Consider the following 22724-nt stretch of genomic DNA (forward strand, 5'->3'; position numbering starts at 1 on the left):
CGTGGATAAAATTTCGTAAGCCCAAACCTATAATATGGGAGCCTTTATTACACATACAGTATTAACACACAGATTAAAATGAAATGGAAACAAAAATACATACCTAGAATGCAAGTACAAATCCCTTTATACAATAATATGAGGCATGATGAGCATTTTCTGCTATTTTTATCTCATGTGCCTTCTTCTTCCTCCGCATGATAGTCTTCATGCTATTCAAGGTATGTTTGAAAAAGACAGATGCCCAGTCATAATGGCTAAAGACTTCAGGGTCATCAACAATCCCAAATATCTTCACATCAAATTGGGTTTTCTTGTCTTTTTCAATCATCACTGTTTCGATGAATAATGCCAATGTAACCTTGACGACATCTTCATCATTTGTAAAAGTGAATTTCTCGAACGTATTCTCCATGTCCTTGCAAGAACTATCCTTATCATTTGGGTCCTTTGGACCAAAAATGAGTTGTTGCAGTCTCTCAGCCCTTATTTCTCTTTTTACAATTTCCTTGGTCTACCTCAACTCAATTATCAAATTAAAATCTTCTTGGGAGAATGTTACCTTCTTTCCCAATATGTTGAATGATATAACGTCTGAGTTCGCATCCGTTACCTCCCTCAACAGAAAATGGTGAAAAAGATGCCCATTAAATACAAGATCTACATCCAACAGTGGACCAAAGGCCCTTGTCCTAAACATTCTCATCTGCTCTTCTGTCAAATTATTCTTAATAACGGACGCAGTTTTATGGACTTGGCAAGAAATTATAATAGGAAAATATTTCTCAGCAGGGACGACCATCTTAGCAATCTGTAACAAACACATACATTACCAAAATAAGTAAACGATCGCATAATAAAAACTAAACGATCGCATAACAAATAACTAAAAGATCGTGTAACATAAAACAAAACGATTGGATAATAACCAACTAAACGATCACATAATAAACAACTAAACGATCGCATTACAAATGCCTAAATAATCGCGTAACAAACAATTAAACGATTGTGTAACAAACAACTAAACGGTCGCATTACAAATACCTAAACGATTGCGTAACAAACAACTAAATGATCACATTACAAATATCTAAACAATCGTGTAACAAACAACTAAACAACCGTATTACAAAAACCTAAACAATTGCGTAAATACCACTAAACGATCACACATTTTTTCTAAACGATCGTATACATTTCTCTAATCGATCATTTAAAGAATACTAAACGCTCGCGTAGGATTATTTAAGCGATCTCTTAAGAACGACTATACGATCATTTAACAAAAGCTGAGAGATCGTTTAACAAATGGTATATGCGAACCCTTTGTGAACCCTAAGTGACCGACGAGAATACTAAACGAATATCAACATGCATTCAAGGAGAAGAGTCACATATCTTTCAAAGATCGATGACGGTGGAAAATGTGTAAAACGACTGTCGATAAGGTGGCCAAACACTCGAATGAAGATGGGAGACGACGAGTCAGGTACAAGAGCAAAAACGAGAGTCAAAATCGCACAGTGAGAAAAGATGTAAGCTAAAAAGTGGGGTGAACAATGCTTCATAGCGAAGTTTGAAGAGTTTTTTAAATTGAGGATAAAATTGATATTTTACAAGGACAAAAGGTCACTCATAGATAAGTTTTTAGAAAGAGGTCATACATAGAAGAGTTTTTGCTTTTTTTGGGGGGTTATTTTACGAAATTTTCCTCCATCACCTTACTTTCTCAGTCACCTACCACAATCGGTTTGTTGCTAGTTGTAATAGTTGGTGTTGTACATTTTTTCTTCGAAAATTTTGCTCATCACTCTCGACCTCTTTATGCTACTCACTTCCTTGTCTTCTTTACATCGATATTTTTCTTGTCTTCTCGTTTCCCATACATCTATCTTCTGTCTGCAGCAAGGTTAGATGTAAAAATTGGGAGAGGAGTGAACGAGGAACATAAAATTGGGAGAGTTTCAAGGACAAACTCTCATCTTATTCAACTGCTCATCCACTCTTAAATTTCAGTTCTCAAATGGGTGAGATTGTGGATTTTTCCTAATTTATGTCTGAATTTATTTCTACTGTTAATCCAATAAATCCCACTGTTTTTAATATTGAGAAACATATTATATTATGTTCAAGGAAAAAACTATTTAAAGCATGTTCTCTCTGTTTTTAGACTTGACGCTATTCTTTTCTATATGCATCAAATGCTTAGAATTATTGCGAAACTAGTTTGTTAAATCAAGGAAAGAAACATGTCGTCTGTTCCAATACAACCCCATTTGAACCAATTGGTTCTAGCAGCGCTTGAAAAATGCAGTCAACTCAATCACCTTAAGCAACTCCAAGGCTTTCTTATTTCTCTTGGTCATTCACGAACACAATTCTTTGCCTTCAAGCTCGTTCGCTTCTGTAACCTTACTCTTGCTGACTTATGTTACGCTCGCTTCATTTTTGATCATTTAACTTCCCCAAATGTTTATCTCTATACTGCAATGATCACAGCTTATGCTTCACAACCTGATCCTAAAGCCGCGTTTCTTTTGTACCGTAATATGGTCCGCCATGGAGCCCCTCGACCCAACCATTTTATCTACCCCCATGTCCTTAAATCTTGCCCTGAGGTTTTGGAGTCCAATGGCACGAAGATGGTTCATACCCAGGTCCTGAAATCTGGATTTGGTCAATACCCAGTTGTCCAAACGGCCATTGTTGATTCGTATTCAAGGTTTTGTTCAGATCTTGGGAATGCAAGACAAATGTTCGACGAAATGCTTGAGAGAAGTGTAGTGTCTTGGACGGCCATGATTTCGGGGTATGCGAGGCTTGGGAACGTTGATAGTGCAATAGAGCTGTTTGAAAGTATGCCGGAGAGGGATGTTCCTGCTTGGAATGCTCTTATTGCTGGATGTGCTCAAAATGGATTCTTCTGTGAAGCAATTTGGTTATTCAAAAGAATGGTCTCACTGGCGCTGGAGGGTAATAATAACGAGCGTGAAAATAAGCCGAATAAGATCACAGTCGCGTCTGCACTATCAGCTTGTGGACATACCGGGATGCTTCATCTTGGTAAGTGGATTCATGGTTATGTTTTCAAAAATTACTTTGGTCAGGATTCATTTATCTCGAATGCGTTGCTAGATATGTATGGGAAATGTGGCAATTTGAAAGTTGCGAGGAGAGTTTTTGACATGATTAGTTTAAAAAGCTTGACATCATGGAATTCCTTGATAAATTGTCTTGCCCTCCATGGCCATAGTGGAAGTGCAATTGATTTGTTTGTAGAGTTGGTTCAATGTGGGGATGGTGTAAAGCCAGATGGGGTTACCTTTGTGGGTGTGTTGAATGCTTGTACTCATGGCGGATTAGTTGAAAAAGGGTACTCATACTTTGAAATGATGAGGCGGGATTACGACATCGAGCCTCAGATCGAACACTTTGGGTGCTTAATAGACCTTCTTGGCCGTGCAGGGCGGTTTGAGGAAGCAATGGAAGTTGTGAGAGGCATGAATATTGAACCAGATGAGGTCGTATGGGGTTCTTTACTAAATGGATGCAAAATCCATGGCCGTCCAGATTTAGCTGAATACTCAGTGAAAAAGTTGATTGAGATGGATCCAGAAAACGGCGGTTATAGAATTATGCTAGCAAATATATATGCCGAGCTTGAAAAGTGGGATGAGGTTCGCAAGGTTCGGAAACTTTTGAAGGAGCAAAACGCTTATAAAACACCAGGTTGCAGTTGGATTGAGGTTGATAATCAGATTTATCAGTTCTATTCTTTTGACATGACACATCCCAGTGCAGAACAAATATACAAAACCTTAGAAAGTATGATCAGCTTTATGTAAAAAAGAAAATGACGATTTGACATCAGATTGGAGCACTTTCTACATTTCATTCTAATGCTATTGGTAATTACAATTTATCATATGAGAAAGTCGAACCACAGAGGATCGTCAAGCTCTACCGAGCTCCTCTCCTTTCAATGGCACAGTCTTCTTTGAGGTCAGTAAAAAAAAAAAAAAAAAAAAAAAAGGTTAATGAAAGAAGTCTTCTCTATTCTAAAACTTGATCTGTGCTATTGTTTCCAAGTACTACAAGCACAATTGACAACAGGTGCAAAACAAAAGGACAATAATTGGAGGCAATTGATTGATAGGCTTAGAGATCAATGCAAGCAACTTTGAATGAATTGTGCCTTCTTTATATGCTTGAGTTGACCCTTTCACAGCATAGAAGCTAGTAGTATAGTTCAATTGCTGTTGATAAAATTGCCCGAAGAAGATTTTTTGGAGTTCTGTGAACAAATTAATGACTGTGAGCTATTTCTATGAAGTTGAAAGGTATGTGACTGTTTTAGTTATGTCTACCAAGTTGTTCATGGAGATCTATTAGTGCATAAGTTTGAAGAATTGACATCTCAACGGTGAAGTATTCCATCTGGGAGACTATTTTGTATCAATGCTTTTGATGAGTTACAAAGAACCTGTATCATTTGTAGAAGGCTGAAATTTTTTGGCTCGATTTTATTCCTTTGATGCCCTTTGGAGGGGATAATCACATTTTCTTTTATGTGAAAAGGGAGAGATTTTGTATCATTTATGGATGATGTTATTTCTTATTTCAGCCTTTCTGGTGGACGCTAAACAAGTCTGTTTGTAAGTACAATATTACTAATTAATGATCAGGCCATTTAATAGGCATTGGAAAATTTTTAGTTCTACCGTAGTATGTAGTTATTTCACTCATATCTTGTCACATCCCTCTTGAGTTGACCCCTCGAACTCGAAAGGAAGTGTGAAGACCACAGATATTAAGAACATGTACTATCTAGGAATTTTTTTTTCTTATTTCACTTTTTTGTTTTTCTAAAAACACAAAACATAACCATACTACTTTAGTCAAGAGTGTTTTTATACAATACATTAATGATCATCAAATTATACACTTTCAATACCATGTGTCTGAACCCTCTTGATACAGCTGTCAAGACAGAATGATTTCCGCAATCACCCGTCGACTAGTTCTAGGTCAATTCCATCACCCTCTTTTGACACCTAAGGAGAGGGGGAATTAAAAAAAAAAAACATTTGGAAAACATGAGTGAGAGTGCTCAATGAGTGGTAAGTTCAAATTAAATATTATTTACTTTCAAACATTTTTGGGAAAGCAATATCACAGCATAAACGACCATACAACATATATATATATATAGTTAAAAAATAAGACAAGGTTGGCATGATCACATAATCCTTCAATTACATAACAAATCCCATAAATTGGTTTGAGGAAATAATTTTCAGTACTCCAAACAACCCGTCGAATGTGCACATGTCGACTATTCTTGCTAGACATACTGGGGTACGTCGATAATCCTAGTCAGACATACTGATAATTTCAGTCCAACTTCCACAAAATAGGGTACAATTTCCAGTTTCCATCCAAACCAAAATGAACAAACATCCAAATTAAACTCAAAGAGTAAACAGTTATCCAAACAAAAGAACAATAATGATGATTCATGAATTTAAAAAAAAAATTTGGAAAACATGAGTGAGAGTGCTCAATGAGTGGTAAGTTCAAATTAAATATTATTTACTTTCAAACATTTTTGGGAAAGCAATATCACAGCATAAACGACCATCAAACATATATACATACAGTTAATAAATAAGACAAGGTTGACATGATTACATAATCCTTCAATTACATAGCAAATCCCATAAATTGGTTTGAGGAAACAATTTCCAGTACCCCAAACAACCCATCAAATGTGCACATGTCGACTATTCTTGCTAGACATACTCTGGTACGTGGATAATCCCAGTCAGACATACTGACAATTTCAGTCCAATGTCCCCGATATATGCTAATAATACTTGGGGTACAATTTTTCAGTTTCAAACAAAACCAAAACAAACAAACATCTAAACCAAACTCACAGAGTAAACAGTTATCCAAACAAAAGAACAATAATGATTATTCATGAAAACATGTATTTTCAGATCATGTCAAATTTATCAAATTAGTACAAATATATAATACATCCAACCATTCAACAACATAAGCCACTCACAATTTCTCCTTATTAGTTTCTCAGAAAATTCTTTAATCAGCATCTTGCCCTATTTCTCTTGAATTCCTCCTCTTTCAAAGAAATTCTAAATTAGTTCATAATTCCTCCAAAAATTTCAATTTATTCACAAATAACTTTAAAAGTTAGAAAGACCAGCTTATCCCCTAAAAATAGGCTTAACTTTTCCAAAACAGCTCGTTAGAGGTTATTTTGGCAAGCTGATGGGCGTTCGCTTGCAGGGTGGCCGTGTCTGGGCGCGCAAATGGGCAAGGACGAAAATAGATGGGCGGCAGACCTCGTATGGGGCAGCACTGGGCGGTGAGATACACACAATGCGTGTCGAGATGCGTTCGTATACGCTGTCGTGTGTCCATCCGGATGCGTCTAGCGCGGGTGCGTGCGCGAGCGCTTATGGTGGCAAGGACGCGGGACAGGTGGAATGCGTCCTTATACACTGTAGTGCGTCCGTCTAGATGTGTCTAGCGCGGGTGTGTGCGCGAGCGCTTATGTTGGCAAGGACGCGTGACAGGGCTAGATGCTAGGCCTATGCGATCAGCTGGCCATTGGATTTCTAATGCAAGATCCTCTTTCTTTAGGACTTTAATTGAGACGGCAGCCAGGGACCTCTCACTATACTTTCTTCTGAGGAATCTCTTACCAAAATTACTTAAATGGCACAAGTGGATTGTGAGAGTTGTTCGTCCCAACCCGCCCTATTTATAAGCATCTAAAGTTTTTTCCAGTTTGACACTTTCAACCTAATTGCATGTCAATGTGCCTTCACCTCGTGCTGCCCACGCCAACCCTTTGCCACAATGGTCTGAAGTGTCTTCCTTTCCCTTAGCCACGTATATACTTCACTTTGTATGTCTTCTCGTACGCCCACCTTAACTCTTTCCATTCCATCCTTAAATTTTCAACTGACAGCTCCTAGTTTCACTCCGTCCAACACTTAGCTAGTGCATCACCCACCTTTTGTCCCTCAAATCACAATTTAACAGCCCAAAACCTTGGATTTCTCAAGATTTATACAAAATAACCAAGTGCTTCCTTGCTTGCGTCTGGCTATTACTCGATGCGCGATGGTCCCGACTTGATACACGATAGCCATTTCTTGATGCATAATTGCTTCTACTTGGTGCACGATGGCCTTCATCGCAAACTCATGTGCTTAACCCTTCCACTTAGGTTGTCGCATACAACACATCCAAATGGCAACCATCACGCCTAGGTCACTCTTGCTATATGCGCTCAGGAGGTTTCCCCAACCTTAAAACAACCTAGCCATCGCATGGCTTTGTCGCTCGCTCAACGCCTTGCGCTCATCGTTTTACGCTCAACTATGTGTTTTGATGACAAAAATTTAAGATTACCAAATTGTCGAGGACTTGATAACTAAAGTTCCATGAATGCATGTTCTTAAAGTATGCGTTGATTATCATGCATTGGTGGTTATGCGTTAGAATGAACTATGCGTTAACGAATGTATGCAATGACCATGCGTTCCTGTCACAAGTTTTCTTGCACTCACGCCAAGTATAACGCGAACGCAAGTTTCTCGGGTGATCCGAGGTCGAACTCAGGGACTTGTAGTTAGACGAATGTGGTAATGTACATGCGGCGGTTGAATAAAATAATAATGGAGGGATTTCTACGCTAACACTACTCCTACTCCTAAGTAACAGACAATGCAATGTGAATAAGAATGAGAGGTAGAGACACGACAACCATTGACAGGGAGTAAATGGATGAAAAAATAGATAAAATGTGGAGATGTCTTCATTGCAGCCCTTAAGTGTGACTGCAAGGGCAACCTTAGTCAATGCAAGCTATACGATCATGCTACACACACTTGAGCCTAATTCTAGGACGTATGCGATGTATATGCGATAGTGTTGGGAAGCCTATGCCTGCCTAAACCTCCATAACCCGCTCATGTGCTCTCACCACATACCACCGTATCCTACTTCCTGGACGCATGCAATATCCTCTCCATAGGGTGCATACGTCGTGTGATAGCAAACGAAGCTTATCTCTAAGTTCCCCATTCTTGCTTATGCATTCCAATCCGCTCTCTCAAGTCTTAGATTTGGATTTTAGACTACTCTCTCAAGTATGCCTAAATGATGAATGATGCACTCATAAGACAAGGTAACCACATGAACTTTGCTGACATAAGATTATTTCTATCTCTAGTGAACAATAACTTACATTGCTTGATGCGTCCAACGACTTACCCTCCCGGACAGTTAGTTGTTGCTAACTTTACTCATAGACAAGCACTGCGTTAGCTTCATACTAAGCAAATAAGGTTTACTCACACACTTACGCAACGCACACCTCTCGGTGGTTTACTACATGCTTCATATCCCTAATCCACATGACTAAGTGTGTGATACTCTAGCAATCTCACTAAGTGATGCAATGAAGTTATGGATGCTAAGTAAAGAAAGATGGAGATGGAATCGAAGGAAACACAGAAATGCATTGAACACATCATGTATTAATTCTTTAATCACAAAATGTAATATAATACAATACAAGAAAAGAAGAGAAAATGAAATGACTAGCTGGAAACAATGTCTTGCTTCTAGCAGATGTGCGTCAAGGCTGCCAATGGTGCCATGGATGGGCGGTGGAGCTGACTCTCTCGAGGTCTAGCTCTGGTCGAAGGCTCCGGTCGTCACTCGGAATAGAAGAAGGAGATAAAGAACTCTCAAGCTTTCTTCTCACGCATTTGTTTGGATCACAAGGATCCACCCTAAGGCGAACCTCAGGCAAAAACCTTGGATAAATTGGACTTCTGCTCAGCGGCTTCTATATATAGAACTTAGATCACCGACAACCTTTATGGACTGCTCTGATTCTGATATTCGCGGCGTGTTAGTCCTTTTCTGAATCTCTGCTGCTAATGGCATGGTAGGTGAAATGTCAATATCATCTTTTGATTTTCCCAAGAGATGCGTTGATGCGTTCATTCCACCAACCTTGCGTTGATCCCTCTATTATGCGTTATCGTGTAGTGACTGCATTCACTTAATACCGCAACTTCTACACGATGACCGCAATCGCTTGACGATCGCAACTCCTATGCGATGGACGCATGCGGCTGATTACCGCAACACCCATGCATCGATCGTATGCATTCGCGTTTGCGATGGAGAATTTCTCCGCATGCGATTGTCTATGCGGTAGCCCGGCTTTCGTATTTGCGTCCACTTCCTATGTTAGCTACAAAAATAGACAATTGAACGCATAATAACGCATAATAATGGGTTAGCCGAGATTCTCAATATTGAACGCCGCAAGCTCATTTTCTCATGAATTCCTAACATAATTCCCCCATATTCTGCTTAATAGCCTTCATAATTCTAAATAAAAGACCTAAAATGACATGCATTTCTGCATGTCATCACGTTTACTCCCTATGCAATGCCTCAATGCCCCCACACTCAGCGCCTTACGCCCCCACTCGTGCGACTCCACGTGTGCGGCCGAGCGCTCGCTTCTTGTGCACATCGCCTTGCACCAACCAGCCCGCTCGGGTGCGTTCGCTCACACCTCGCCTATCCGCATGCCACTAAAACAACACCTGCCTAACTCATCGCCTTGCTTTAAACTATTGCCAATGCCCGATCACATTCCACCGCATGAGCAGCCCACTCACGCCAATACTTAGCTAGTGCCCTCATGTCATCGCACGACTACTTGATGCTTATACTTTGCTTTGCCAAACATCACATTTCAACGCATGACGCCCAACTTAGCCACACCTCTTACCAATGCATGGGGCCTTCACGCGTCCAACATAGGCCTTGCCAAGTAGCATATTTTAAACTTCAATTGACCTTGGTAACATATCAATACTAGGTGTTTGCATGTTTCAACACTTAGTCAAATTTTATTATCCAAAACCTCAACTTTAACGTTTAGTCCTTTAGGTTTATTTCTTTTTTCTAATTCTTAAGGCATTCATCTCTTCTTATATTCCTCTACAAGCTTCTTAATTAACCAAGCTTTAATCTAAATTACATAGATAAACATTCGGGGTTTCACAATTACTACCTCCTTAGAGAAAATTTCGTCCTCGAAATTTTTCCCAAATTCATAATCAACCAATCTATAAATTAAGCAAAGAAAAGATGTTTTATTCTAAGTATTTGAAAAATGCATGCAATTTCATATTTCTGAAGCCTTCCCTTTGTCCTCCAGCTCTAGTTCCTTTTGAGTGAAGGCGTACATTCTTCTTGATTTTCAAGTTAATTCACCTGTTTCCCTTTCCTTCCAATCCTTTGGTCGTCCTTTACCTTCTTGATTAACTATGTGAGAGGTTGTCTTCCCAACGTTTGTCATTAATTGAGGACATTCTCTCCTAAAGTGTCCAATTTGTCCACAATTGAAACAAACATTTGTGTTTTCTGGACATTGATTATCCTAATGATACTGATTACATCTTGTACACCAAGGCCCTCCTATTATAGCTAGTGACTGATTCAGAGTAGTGTTGGTTTGTACTTTCTATTCCGAATTTTGAAGTATTCTTCTGTTTAAATATTCCTTTATTTGCTACTCCTAGAGTAGACCTCTCACCTCTTTATTTCTTTTGTTGTTTATTTATCATAATATCTTCCTCCTTACTCTTTCTCATTTGTAAACTTCTTTCTACTCGCATAGCCGCTTCTATAAGTTTAGAAAATTTTTTCCAAGCAGCGCAGGTTGTTACCGGAGTCCGGATTTCTTGTTGTAATCCTGCTTCAAACATCTTGCAATGTTCTATTTCATCATCTATAATGTTTAATACATAACGAGACAATTCAGTATATTTCTACTCATATTCTGCTACAATTGTGTTCCCTTGGACAAGTTGCTAAAATTCATTTTGTTTCATATCACGAAATGAACACAGGTATAATTTTTCATAAAAAGCTTCTCGAAACTCTATCCATGTGGGTTCGTTATTTCATCTTCTTCTATTTTCAATCATCTTCCACCAATTTTTTGCCTGTCTTTACAATAAGAAGGTTGCTATAATGACTTTTCGGTCTTTGGGACTTCCCAAGACTCTAAAATATTTCTCAATTTGAGTAATTCACGCCTCAGCATCTGCGGGATTTGTAGTTCCTTCAAAAGTATCAGCTCCTAAGGATTTAAGTCGTTCAATTCCAAATCTCTTTTCAGAGTTTAACTGTATTGCCCAAAGATTATGTATCAATCGTTGTGCAAACCTATCCAAATACTGTTCCTCCAACATAACTTGTTCCTGAGAGTAATTAGCTTTACTTTCATCATTTCTACCCTTCATAGACTCTGGGTTGAGATCTTTGACTTTCATTCCTCAACATGTTTTCTATACAAAATTTAGGAAAACAAAATTAGATTTGTGGCTTATATTCAACTATTTACATTATTTTATTTTTTTCATAATATTACATAATACATTACATCCTACTTTTCTTTCTAAGATCCCCTATCTTACTCTTCTCCTATTTTCTTCTTCCCTTTTCCTAACATTTCAAATTTTGCTGTTGGTTTCCATACGCAATCTTCTAAAGCATGACCTGATTGTAAACAAAAGAAATAGAAAGGCTTATAAGTATCAGCATCTTCTTCAGACAGATTTTCTATATCATCCATGTTGTTATTATCTTCGTCAATCATTAGTATACAATCTTTTGCTGATTAACTACTTTCTCCCATAATATGAAATTTTCTTAATTGTAGTCCAAATTCCTCGTCTAATTGAAGTTCATCAATTCAGTGACGTGGAGGTATATACTTTATTTCCAATTGTATCTGCTTTCCCTTTTTCCTAGTATAAGGACAATGATTCCGCATGTGTTCCCTTTTCCCACATTCAAAACAAGTTATGGTCGTAGTTAGAAAGGGTCCAAAATGTTTTCCCTTACACTTCCGACATTCTGGAACGACCGCCTGTCTAATCTGTTCCCATTCCTCGGGTGCCATGTACAGAATTGGAGCCCAACAGTATCACCGTTTTTCTTCTGCCATGGTTATTTTATAACTTCCTGCTTTGTTTCTCCCAAAAGAAAAATATAATTAATTTAGAGAATTTATGAGTTTTCAATCCCTCATTTCTAGGTTTCAAGGTAACTTTAACTTCGCTAGTTTTCATAATTCCAGATGCACTTATTCCTTCTAGGTATTATATAAACCTTTGGAATCTACCTCCCCCAAGTTTTTCCTTAAATCTTAAGTTTCCTAGAAACTTATGCTCTAATACCAACTTGTCACACCCTCTCCCCAGCCGACCTCTCGAACGCGAAAGGAAGTGTGAGAACCACAGATATTAAGAACATCTACTATCTAGGAATTTTTTTTTCTTATTTCACTTTTAAATTTTTCTAAAAACACAAAAGATAGCGATGCTACTTCAGTCAAGAGTGTTTCTATACAAGACAAAATGATTTCCACAATCACCCGTCGACTAGTTCTAAGCCAATTCCATCACCCTCTTTTGACACCTTGGGGGGGAGAGGATATAAAAAAAAAACATTTGAAAAACATGAGCGAGACTGCTCAATGAGTGGTAGGTTCAAACTAAATATTATTTACTTTCAAACATTTTTGGGAAAGTAATATCACAACATAAATGACCATCGAACATATATACATACAGTTAATAAATTAGGCAAGGTTGGCATGATCACATAATCCTTCAAATACATAGCAAATCCCATAAATTGGTTTGAGGAAACAATTTCCAATACTCCAAACAACTCATCGAATGTGCACATGTCAACTATTCTTGTCAGACATACTCGGGTATATGGATAATCATAGTCAAACATACTGACAATTTCAGTCCAATGTCCACGAAATATGCTAATAATACCTGGGTACAATTTCCAATTTCCAACCAATCCAAAACAAACAAACATCCAAACCAAACTCACAGAGTAAACAGTTATCCAAATAAAAGAACAATAATGATGATTCATGAAAACATATATTTTTAGATCATGCCAAATTTACCAAATTAGTACAAATATATAATACATCCAACCATTCAACAACATAAACCACTCACAGTTTCTCAGAAAATTCTTTAATCAGCTTCTTGCCCTATTTCTTTTGAATTCGTCCTCTTTCAAAGAAATATTAAATTAGTCTATTATTCCTCCAAAAATTCCAATTTATTCACAAATAACTTTAAAAGTTAAAAAGACCAGCTAACCCTTTAAAAATAGGCTTAACTTTTCCAAAATAGCTTGTTGGAGGTTATTTTGGCAAGCTGATAGGCGTTGGCCTATAGGGTGGCTGTGTCTGGGGGCGCAAATGGCAGGGACAAAAAAAGATGGGCGGCAGACCTTGCACAGAGCAGCACTGGGCGGCGAGATGCATGCAACGTGCGTCGAGATGCATCCGTATACGCTGTCGCATGTTCGTCCGGATGCGTCTGGCACAGGTGCGTGCGCGAGCGCTTATGCTGGCAAGGACGCGTGACAGGCGAAATGCGTTCGTATACATATCTGTCTGGATGCGTCTAGCGCGGGTGTGTGCACGAGCGCTTATGCTGGCAAGGACGCGTGACAGGGCTAGATGATAGGCCTATGCGATCAACTGGCCACTGGACTTCTAACGCAACCTCCTCTTTCTTCAGGACTTCAATTGAGACGGTAGCCCGGGATTGTTGGATCAACACCAGCACATAGTGGAAGAGAACGGGATCCATAAGCATTCTAATTCATTAATTTTGGTTTAAAAGAAACATGCTAAAACAGAGTTTAATGGGTTTCATGAACATACCTTGGCCGAACCATCGAAATTTCTATTTTCAGCTGCTAAATCCTCCGAATCCTTGTGTAGACCACTACAAGATCTTTTCTACTATTCTCTTGATGCTCTAGATTGAGTTGTGGGACTCAAAATAAGTTGGAATCAAAGGGAATATAGATAAAGCTCACAGAACCAACCCATTCAAGAACACCTTCTTCATCCGAATTTTAAATTCAATCGGTTCATCCTCCCTTTCTTCACTCCAATCTCTTCGATATATTGCAGACTATCATGCAAAGAGATGTGCTGCATGGGATGCAGCTCATGCTTGGAGTAAACCAAAGGAAGAGGTGGGTTCCTTGTAAGCTACTTGAAGATGAACATGAAAAACCCATTTTCAATTTTGTGTAATTTTTCAATTTTCAAAATCTATTTTGATTTTAAAATCATATTTTATTTCTAAAATCAAAATTTATTAATTTTACAAATTAATTTCATGAATTAATTTTCTAATAAAATTAATAAATAATTATTTAAACAATTTAAATAATTCTAATTAATTTAATATCCAATATTAAATTAATTTTTACACAAATTCATCTTCATATATTTAAATCATATTTAAATATATTTTTTCCAATTCTGTTTGATTCTAATTTGAACGTTTCAAATTAACTTATCACGCTATTCTAGAGCTAATCCATTTATAAGCTAGTAGGGGGACCTCATGGACCTATAGATCATGGGCTCCAAAGATCCGAGATTAATCGGCTAAACTCATTAGACCGATCTAACCCCCATTCGTTAACTAATGGGTCACACCACTAAAGTCCATAGTTGAACTCCCCTCTCTGTAGATATATTATGTCCACTTGATATAACCATGATTAGTAAGTTAACCCTTCACATACAGGTTGTTCATAATAACGGTTGGGTCAAATCTCTGTTTTACCCCCGAAATTACCTATTGTTCCTTAAGTCTCCACTGATCCCCTAATAAACATTTGTTTTGTGATCCAATCACAAAACCGAGTCCCTCTCATGCCAAATGAGAGAGCGGGATCCCTTGTTCAAGCCCCAAAATCAGCACTTAAGGAACAACCTTTCTACTATCCCTAAAATGGGTAAGAGTGAATTCCCTCTTGCACCCTATGTCCCCAGCTATCTATCTGGTCTTACCCCTGAAATGGCAGTCATATTGAGCCGACGCTGTTGAGTCAACCCTCATCTATGCAAATCTAAGGGCAATCTCAGATAAATAGAAGTTTATAGTTAGCTCAGGATTAAGGTTAAGTTACCTAGGTCATCGCTTTGAAATAGTCAGTCTTAAATAGTAAACAACGTTATAAAGTAAAAGTGACTCATTTCGTGGTCCGATCTTGTACAAACTCTTTTGCATTAGAACACCCCCACTCCTCATGTCTAACATGAATGAATTAGGATCACTTCGTTCGTAGCACTTTACAACTCCTTGTAACAACTACAGAGTAGGCCGTATCCAATAGTGTTACCAGAATAAGATACCAAACCTTATCCATATACTATAAATCATTTTGACTATTTACTCGAACCTGATCTACCTTTATGTCTCCACATAAAGTTCAAGTACTCATCAAATAGTCAAGGGAATTTTAGATTTATTGGATTTCTATTCAAGCAATAGATTTATTCAATAATACCTTTATTGAATTTTCAGAATAAGTTCCATTGTTTACATACCAATGGCACTAGTGGATTGTGAGAGTTCTTTGTCCCAACCCGCCCTATTTATAGGCGTCCAAAGTTCTTCCTAGTTTGACACCCTCCAGCCTAATTGCATATCAGTGTGCCTTCACCACGTGCTGCTCACGCCAACCCTTTACCACAATTCTTTCCCTTAGCCGACGTATATGCTTCACTTGGTATGTCTTCTCGTACGCCCACCTCAACTCTTTCCATTCCACCCTTAAATTTTCAGCTGAAAGCTTCTAGTTTCACTCTGTCCAACACTTAGTTGGTGCATCACCTACCTTTTGTCCCTCAAATCACAATTTAACAGCTTAAAACCTTGAATTTCTCAAGATTTATACAAAATAACCAACTGCTTCCTCGCTTGCGTCTGGCTATTACTCGATGCACGATGGTCTCTACTTGATACACGATAGCCATTTCTTGATGCACAATGGCTTCTACTTGGTGCGCGATGGCCTTCATCGCATACTCATGCGCTCAACCCCTACACCTAATTTGTCGCATACCACACATCCAAATGGAAACCTTCATGCCTAGGCCACTCTTATTGCATGCGCTCAGGTGGTTTTCCCAACCTTAAAACAAACTGGCCATCGCATGACTTCATCACTCACTTAGAATCTTGCGCTCAACCATGCGTTTACTCCCTGTGCAACGCCCCAATGCCACCATACTCGGCGCCTTGCGCCCCCGCTCGTGAAACTCCATGCGTGCGACCGAGCACTCACTTCCTGCGCACATCGCCTTGCGCCAACCAGCCCGCTCGTGTGCATCTGCCCACACCTCGCCTGTCCACATGCCACTAAACCAGCGCCTGCCTAACTCATCGCTTTGCTTTAAACTGTTGCCAACGTCCAATCACATTCCACTGCATGAGCAGCCCACTCACGCCAACACTTGGCCAGTGCCCTCATGTCATCGCATGGCTACCCGGTGCTCACACTTTGCTTTGCCAATCATCACATTTCAACGTATGACGCTTAGCTAAGCCACACCTCTTACCAACGCATGCGGCCTTCATGCGTCCGACATGGGCCTTGCCAAGTAGCATATTTTAAACTTCAATTGACCTTGATAACATATCAATACTAGGTGTTTGCATGTTTCAACACTTAAATTTCAATTGACGCTTGTAACATATCAATACTAGGTGTTTGCATGTTTCAACACTTAGTCAAATTTTATTACCCAAAACCTCCACTTTAATGTTTAGTCCTTTAGGTTTATTTCATTTTTCCAATTTCTAAGGCATTCACCTTTTCTTATATTCCCCTACAAGCTTCTTAATTAACCAAGCTTTAATCTAAATTACATAGATAAACATTTGGGGTTTCACATATCTTGACACATAATTGTAGGTCCTACACAATGCTTAAATGAATAGAGAGGTAATATGAAAATTTGTTCATACTACCAATGTACTAGATATATATATATATATATATATATATATATATTTTTGTAGGCAAATCTGTAATCTCTCTTAGCTGCTAGGTTGAAAACTATCTTTTCTTTTGTATATTTTATTGATAGTTCTGCTAGAATTCAAGTTCAACTTAATGGCCTATGAATTAGGGATTTGACGAAAGACCTCACAGTTTTGTAAAGCTTTCTTCTACTACAATTATATAAGAGATGCAGTTGGATAGTTGAGCTATCTATGTATGAAGACTTGAGGGTTAGTTTTAGGATCTTTTGTCAGGGTGAAAATTGTTTTTAACCTATTAAAAGCATTTTTTTTCCTAAAGATTTTATTGTGTTTAGTTAAATAATCATAAATTATTTTGGTTGGTAATCTTGATTAAAATGTTTTCATATTCGTTGAGTCAATAAATGTGTTTAGCAACCAATTTGGATTTTGTTCCTGAAGTTTTCGAATTTATGATTTATACGACATAAAACTTTCATATAGTGCTTGAAGAAAGTAGAAAATTCGTTAATCTTCAAAATACGTTTTAATTGTCTAGGTTGAAGCTTGATTTGCTCTCCAAAATTGTGTAGGAAGGAAGAAGAAAAAGCAAGTGTAGTTCGAGTTTTGGTCAAATTATGCTTATGATTTTTAATACGTTTTCTTCCGATTACTAGAGTGAAACCCCTGAATCTATTTTGTAGAGGCATTTGATTCAATTGGTTGTTTTCTTTAAAGATTTTTTTTCAATTTGATCCCAATAATTTGAACTAATAATCCTTTTATTTTAAAATTATCGTTTGTATTGTAAATGTAATATTGTAGATATCCATAACATATTTATGTTACAACAAACTCATAACCTTCATAGGTTATTCAATCCCCTAACCTTCTCCATCAACTTTTACTTGGTAACATATACTTCATCATGTCCTATAAATAGGACATTGCATATGAGATTATCCTTGAATCATAAAATCAGTCTATAAAAGTTATATGAATAAAATTCATAGATTAAGGCAAACATGTTATTTCTGCACGCAAAATATAAAACCACTTTCAAAATCCACAAAACATTAAATCCATTAGCCACAATTTCTTTACTGAATTTTGACCATTAGAACATGAATAAGAAAATATCTCGAACAGATACATAAATGGCACGATGTGGAAGCTCATCAAGATTGCATTGTTGACAAAGAGCTCTATCAGATCCACTGATATTCTTGAAAGTACCCGCAGGACATTCTAGGAAACATCATAAATATTTACCTACTATCCAAGAAGCTTGCAAAAGTGAATTAATAACAACATAAGTATTACCAAAATACAGCCATCTTAAAATTTTGTTTAAGAAATGAGAAAGGAAAAATACTAAACTAGAACTCACTCTCCAATTGCAGCTGGTAATTCACAAAGTTTGTAATGACTAACATTTAATAACAAGAGAAGATAAATTCCCCAGTTCTTCTTCCAACAATTAAATATTAATATGAGCTAAAATTAGCTTCGTAGCCCCATAGCTTGCAAAAACAAAGCAAGGAATGAAACGATAAAAATCAGTTTTTAAATCTCAAAGTCGAAAGTGATGAATGTTTACCTCCCACCACTTCTCTCGTCCACCTAAACTACATCCAAGCTCCGGTAAATCTCACTTGGCACATCACTAAAGAAAGATTATAACAAAAATTCAAGTACATGCTCTTCAATTATACCCTTTTATGAGAGGTAAGCGTTAAAGAACTGATGATAATAATTTATTAGACACAAAATTAAGCATATGAGTCAAGATTAATTAGAAACTTTTCCAACGTTATATGACTAAATACAGGCACAAACACAAGAGATAATCCAAGAAGTTCCCATAGCTATTAGAAACTAATAGTCAAATGTAAACAAAAACACAAATTTATAGAGAAAAATTGTAAAGTCTTAACCCAAAAAATGTAGTGAAGAGGAAGAAAAAGGCCACCTAGATTTGGAAGCCAGAGGCACAAACTCAAAGAGAGGAGTAGCAACAGGGGTTGGAGCAGGGGAATTTCGACACAAGGGGTAAGTAGCACTCATATGAGAAGCCATCCATCGATGTCATCCAAGTTGAAACAATGGTGACAATTGAGAATGCAGTGGAGCGAATCGTAGGGCTTGTAACCGAAGAAGAAAATGGATTAAAGGTCACGGTCAGAAGCGGAAAGATGACAACTCTTTCTGAGGACCATTTTAGGGTAGGATTCGATGATGGAGCTGTCTAATTCAACCATGAGAACCACCACATTATCTGTAGTATGAGAGGTGTAAATCCCGAACCTTAGTTTTCCTACTTAAGTAGATAATAAATATGTTAATTAAGATTAAGGTTATGTTAAGATAAGGTTGTAGGGAAAAATTAAAAAGATAAGAAGAGTGAGGGAAGAAAATTCTAAGTGTTGAAAGATTTGTTCTTGGATAACTTGGTGGTAGGCAAAAGAAATAAAATAATGGCTAAGTATGGAAGCCAAAATGGGCCTTGCATTTGGAAAGATAATGCATAGGTACATAAGGCCTTGTGGGGGGAAGCCATGCTCAATAGAGCTTAGTAGATCGCATGGTAAGCAAGGAAGAAGAGGTTGATTTTTAGGCAAAGTGTTAGCCGAGTAGGGTGCCATGCGTTAGCATGGATGATGTGCTAGTCAAAGACCATGAGAGGTTAGCGCACAAGCTTGCGCATGCTGCAAAGCAAGGCCCTAGGCAAGGGGTTGTGAGGCGTTGGCCTTAGGAAAGGCATGCCAAGGCATGTGATGGCCGAGAGGGCCATGAGTTAGCATGAATGTGGGCCCAAGGCGCTGGGTGTGTGTTGAGGCGTGCGACTACAGGCTATGCGATGTTAAGCAAGGCGTGGCTTGAGGCGTTGACATGGACGCTAAGCTGGTTGTTGGACGATAGTCAAGAAATTGTCATGCATTGATAGGGGGCATGCAATGATCAAGCCTTGTGAGGTTAGGGAACTAAGAGATGCGATGGCAAGGCAAAGCCTTGAACGTGAGCATGATGAGGCGATGGCTTGGGTGCTAGCTAGGTGTTGTGCAATGGCCAAAGGCTTGACATGCGATGATGAGGAGATGCATTGGTCAGCTCTTGCGAGGCTAGGACCTAGGTGATGCGATTGTGTTGCAGGCCAAGAGGCCAAGGCATCAACTTTAAGCAAGATGTTGAATGAGGCATGAGATGACACAAGTGTTGGTCATAAGGCATGCATCATTGGTATGGCATGCATTGTAGGGTTGTTGTGCGTTGAAACTAGTTGAAGGCAAAGGCTTGTGTTGATGACAAAGGGAAGGTAATCAGCATTAAGCACTGGTTTAGGAGGCCAGTTGTCTTGATTTAGTGGATCAAGCCCACTTAGAGGTTTATGTGGCAGCCTATTAAATGGTGCATGGCTGGCAGACGCAAGTATAAAAAAAAAGGCTAATTTCAAGAGCTTATTTTGAGCAAACTACTCAAGAAATTAAGGAGATTCCAATGCCATCTGAAAGCTGAAGGAGTCTAGTTGATAAGGTAGGCTGCCAGAAGAAGAATCCAATGGGAACGAGTTGAGAATTTGAAGAAATTGCAAGAAGGTTGAGCTCTCGGGTAATCTAGGGCCATTGCTGAAGATTTGCGGTTTTCGGCCAAACCACGAAGAATTATGTGCTTAAAGTTTAAGGTAAGCTTGTTAAGACAATTCTGAACAAGTTTTTAGAAGTAAATTTCTTGAGAAAAGGTAAAGAAATTAAGTTATTTAAATTATAAATTAAATCTGGAATTTTTGAACAAGCAGGCAGCTGCTTGGGATGAACAAGCTAACAGCTCTAAGATGAGTGCACGAGCATGGGCAGTAGCAAGCATTAGCACACTTTGGGCTAAGCATGAGGTTGTGGGTGACCATAGGTGACTTAGACACCAAGGGAAGAAGTATGCATTGATGTGCATCAAATTGGGCACATAGGTTGTGTGATTGGCACAAGGGTTAGCCTATGCGTTGAGCCATGCGACGAGGTGTGTGGGCATTTGTTGAGGACCTAGATACATAAGAGTAGTCTGTGCATTGAGGTGTGGCTGAAGGAACGCCTAGGCTATGCATTTGGCGCATGGTATGCGGTGGTGATGTGTGAGACTACCGCTTAGCCAAGCTTGACTTCTAAAATTATTCTAAGTGTTCAATGCCTAGGGGGGTTGGCATTGGAAGGTAAGGTCATTATGTGAGAAAGATTATGAGTTAATTATGGAAGTTAGTCTCAAAAGGGAGACCATAGCTAGTAGCTAAGTATGTTGTTATGTTCTCAGGGTTGACACCAGAGAAGCTTATCAACCCTAGTAGGATTGACCAAGGCTGTGAGTAACTATAAACATTTCATAAATGTCTTGAATCTTTTAGTTAAAAGTTTATTCCCATGCTAGCTTATTCTAAAGTAAGTTTTCCAAGAAAACTAAGTCTAGAAAGGATGCTATCGCATGCTAATTCTAAAGGAGAGATTTTCTAAAATATGTTTAAAGTAGTGATGTACTAGGTTATATAAAACATGTGTTAGTTGTTATGTTCTATGATACCATGACTTCAGTAAGTTTGTTAATGAAAATATTTACTTAAAAGTTATGATGAGCTCGACACATTGCTAGGTTATAAAGATATAAAGTATGATTTCAGTTAATGAGCTTTTAATGTTATGAGCATGCATTAGAAACAAAGTTCTCATGAATGTTATGATGTATGAGCAATTCAATACTGAAGTACTAAAAGAAGGTATCTGAGCTTAGTTATGATCATTGACAACGGGATCCAGGTTAGCTATACGTGCACGTATGTGAAGTATAAAGGTTTAGGATGGAAGGTTGAGCAAAAAGGTCTCTCCTTCAAAAGAAGATCAGCATGGAAGACTGAGCAAAAGGGTCTCTTCCTCACATGAAGGTTAGTTATAAGGTGATGGCAAAAGGGTCCACACCTTAGCCTAAATTATAGTGAGAGTTGCACAAAATGATCCCCTCTCTCAACCTAGTATTAGTTCAGTTAAGATATGTTGTTACATTACTATCAATTTGATATGTTGTTTTTTTCACCAAAAAAGAATGGCCACTCTCGACTGAGGATCAGTTCAATTATGTTTCCAGGGAGGTTACATTTAAAAGGTTTTATGTAAATATTTTCTTGGCAAAGTTTTCAATTTACAATTTACAACATTCAGTCATTGCTTTCAGTTTAAAACATGATACTTATGTTTTTAAATTTAGTCACTCACTAAGCTAGTAGCTCACCCGTTTTTAAATGTTTTCCTTTCCAGGTAGCCGTCAACTCCTCAGAAATTAACTACGCTGCTGCTCTGCCATTCAAAGATTAGTTGAAGGAAACTTAGGTGGTTAAGTTATAAATATTTGTACATATGTATTACATATTAGGGATTAGTTCTGAGTGTGTGGACCCACTAAACCTTGCTTCTGTATGTACATATTATAAGTTGCTATGAATGGTACTCTAAAGTTGTCTTAATGTTCGAAGTTCTGTTAGTTCTTGATTATTATTTATGATTTTCAGGGTTCCTAAACAGGTTTAGCTAGGCAGTAATTTGTTGGGTTTTATGTCCTAAAACTCGTGGTATATAAACAATGGAGCTTATTCTGAAAATTCAATAAAGGTGTTATTTAATATATCTATTGCTTGAATATAAATCCAATAAACCTAAAAGTCTCTTGACTATTGGATGAGTACTTGAACTTTATGTGGAGACATAAAAGTGGATCAGGTTCGAGTAAATAGTCAAA

The 22724-nt window shown here is 38.0% G+C and overlaps 1 protein-coding gene across 1 annotated transcript; it reads left to right on the top strand.

Moving 5' to 3' along the window:
- The first annotated feature begins 1736 nt into the window (after nt 1-1736).
- Nucleotides 1737-4711, top strand: LOC120079328 (Pentatricopeptide repeat (PPR) superfamily protein). Its single transcript, XM_090314515.1, has one exon. It carries the CDS (start codon nt 2253-2255, stop codon nt 3846-3848), a length of 1596 nt encoding a protein of 531 aa, XP_090170641.1. The 5' UTR covers nt 1737-2252; the 3' UTR covers nt 3849-4711.
- The last annotated feature ends 18013 nt before the right edge of the window (nt 4712-22724 follow it).

Source organism: Benincasa hispida, chromosome 6 (assembly GCF_027475165.1).
Source record: "Benincasa hispida cultivar pf3 chromosome 6, pf3_genome.v1.1, whole genome shotgun sequence".
NCBI classification, from domain to species: domain Eukaryota; kingdom Viridiplantae; phylum Streptophyta; class Magnoliopsida; order Cucurbitales; family Cucurbitaceae; genus Benincasa; species Benincasa hispida.

Bases quoted from the DNA above. Each gene is read 5' to 3' on its own strand.
- LOC120079328 (XM_090314515.1), top strand. From the start codon at position 2,253: ATGTCGTCTGTTCCAATACAACCCCATTTGAACCAATTGGTTCTAGCA.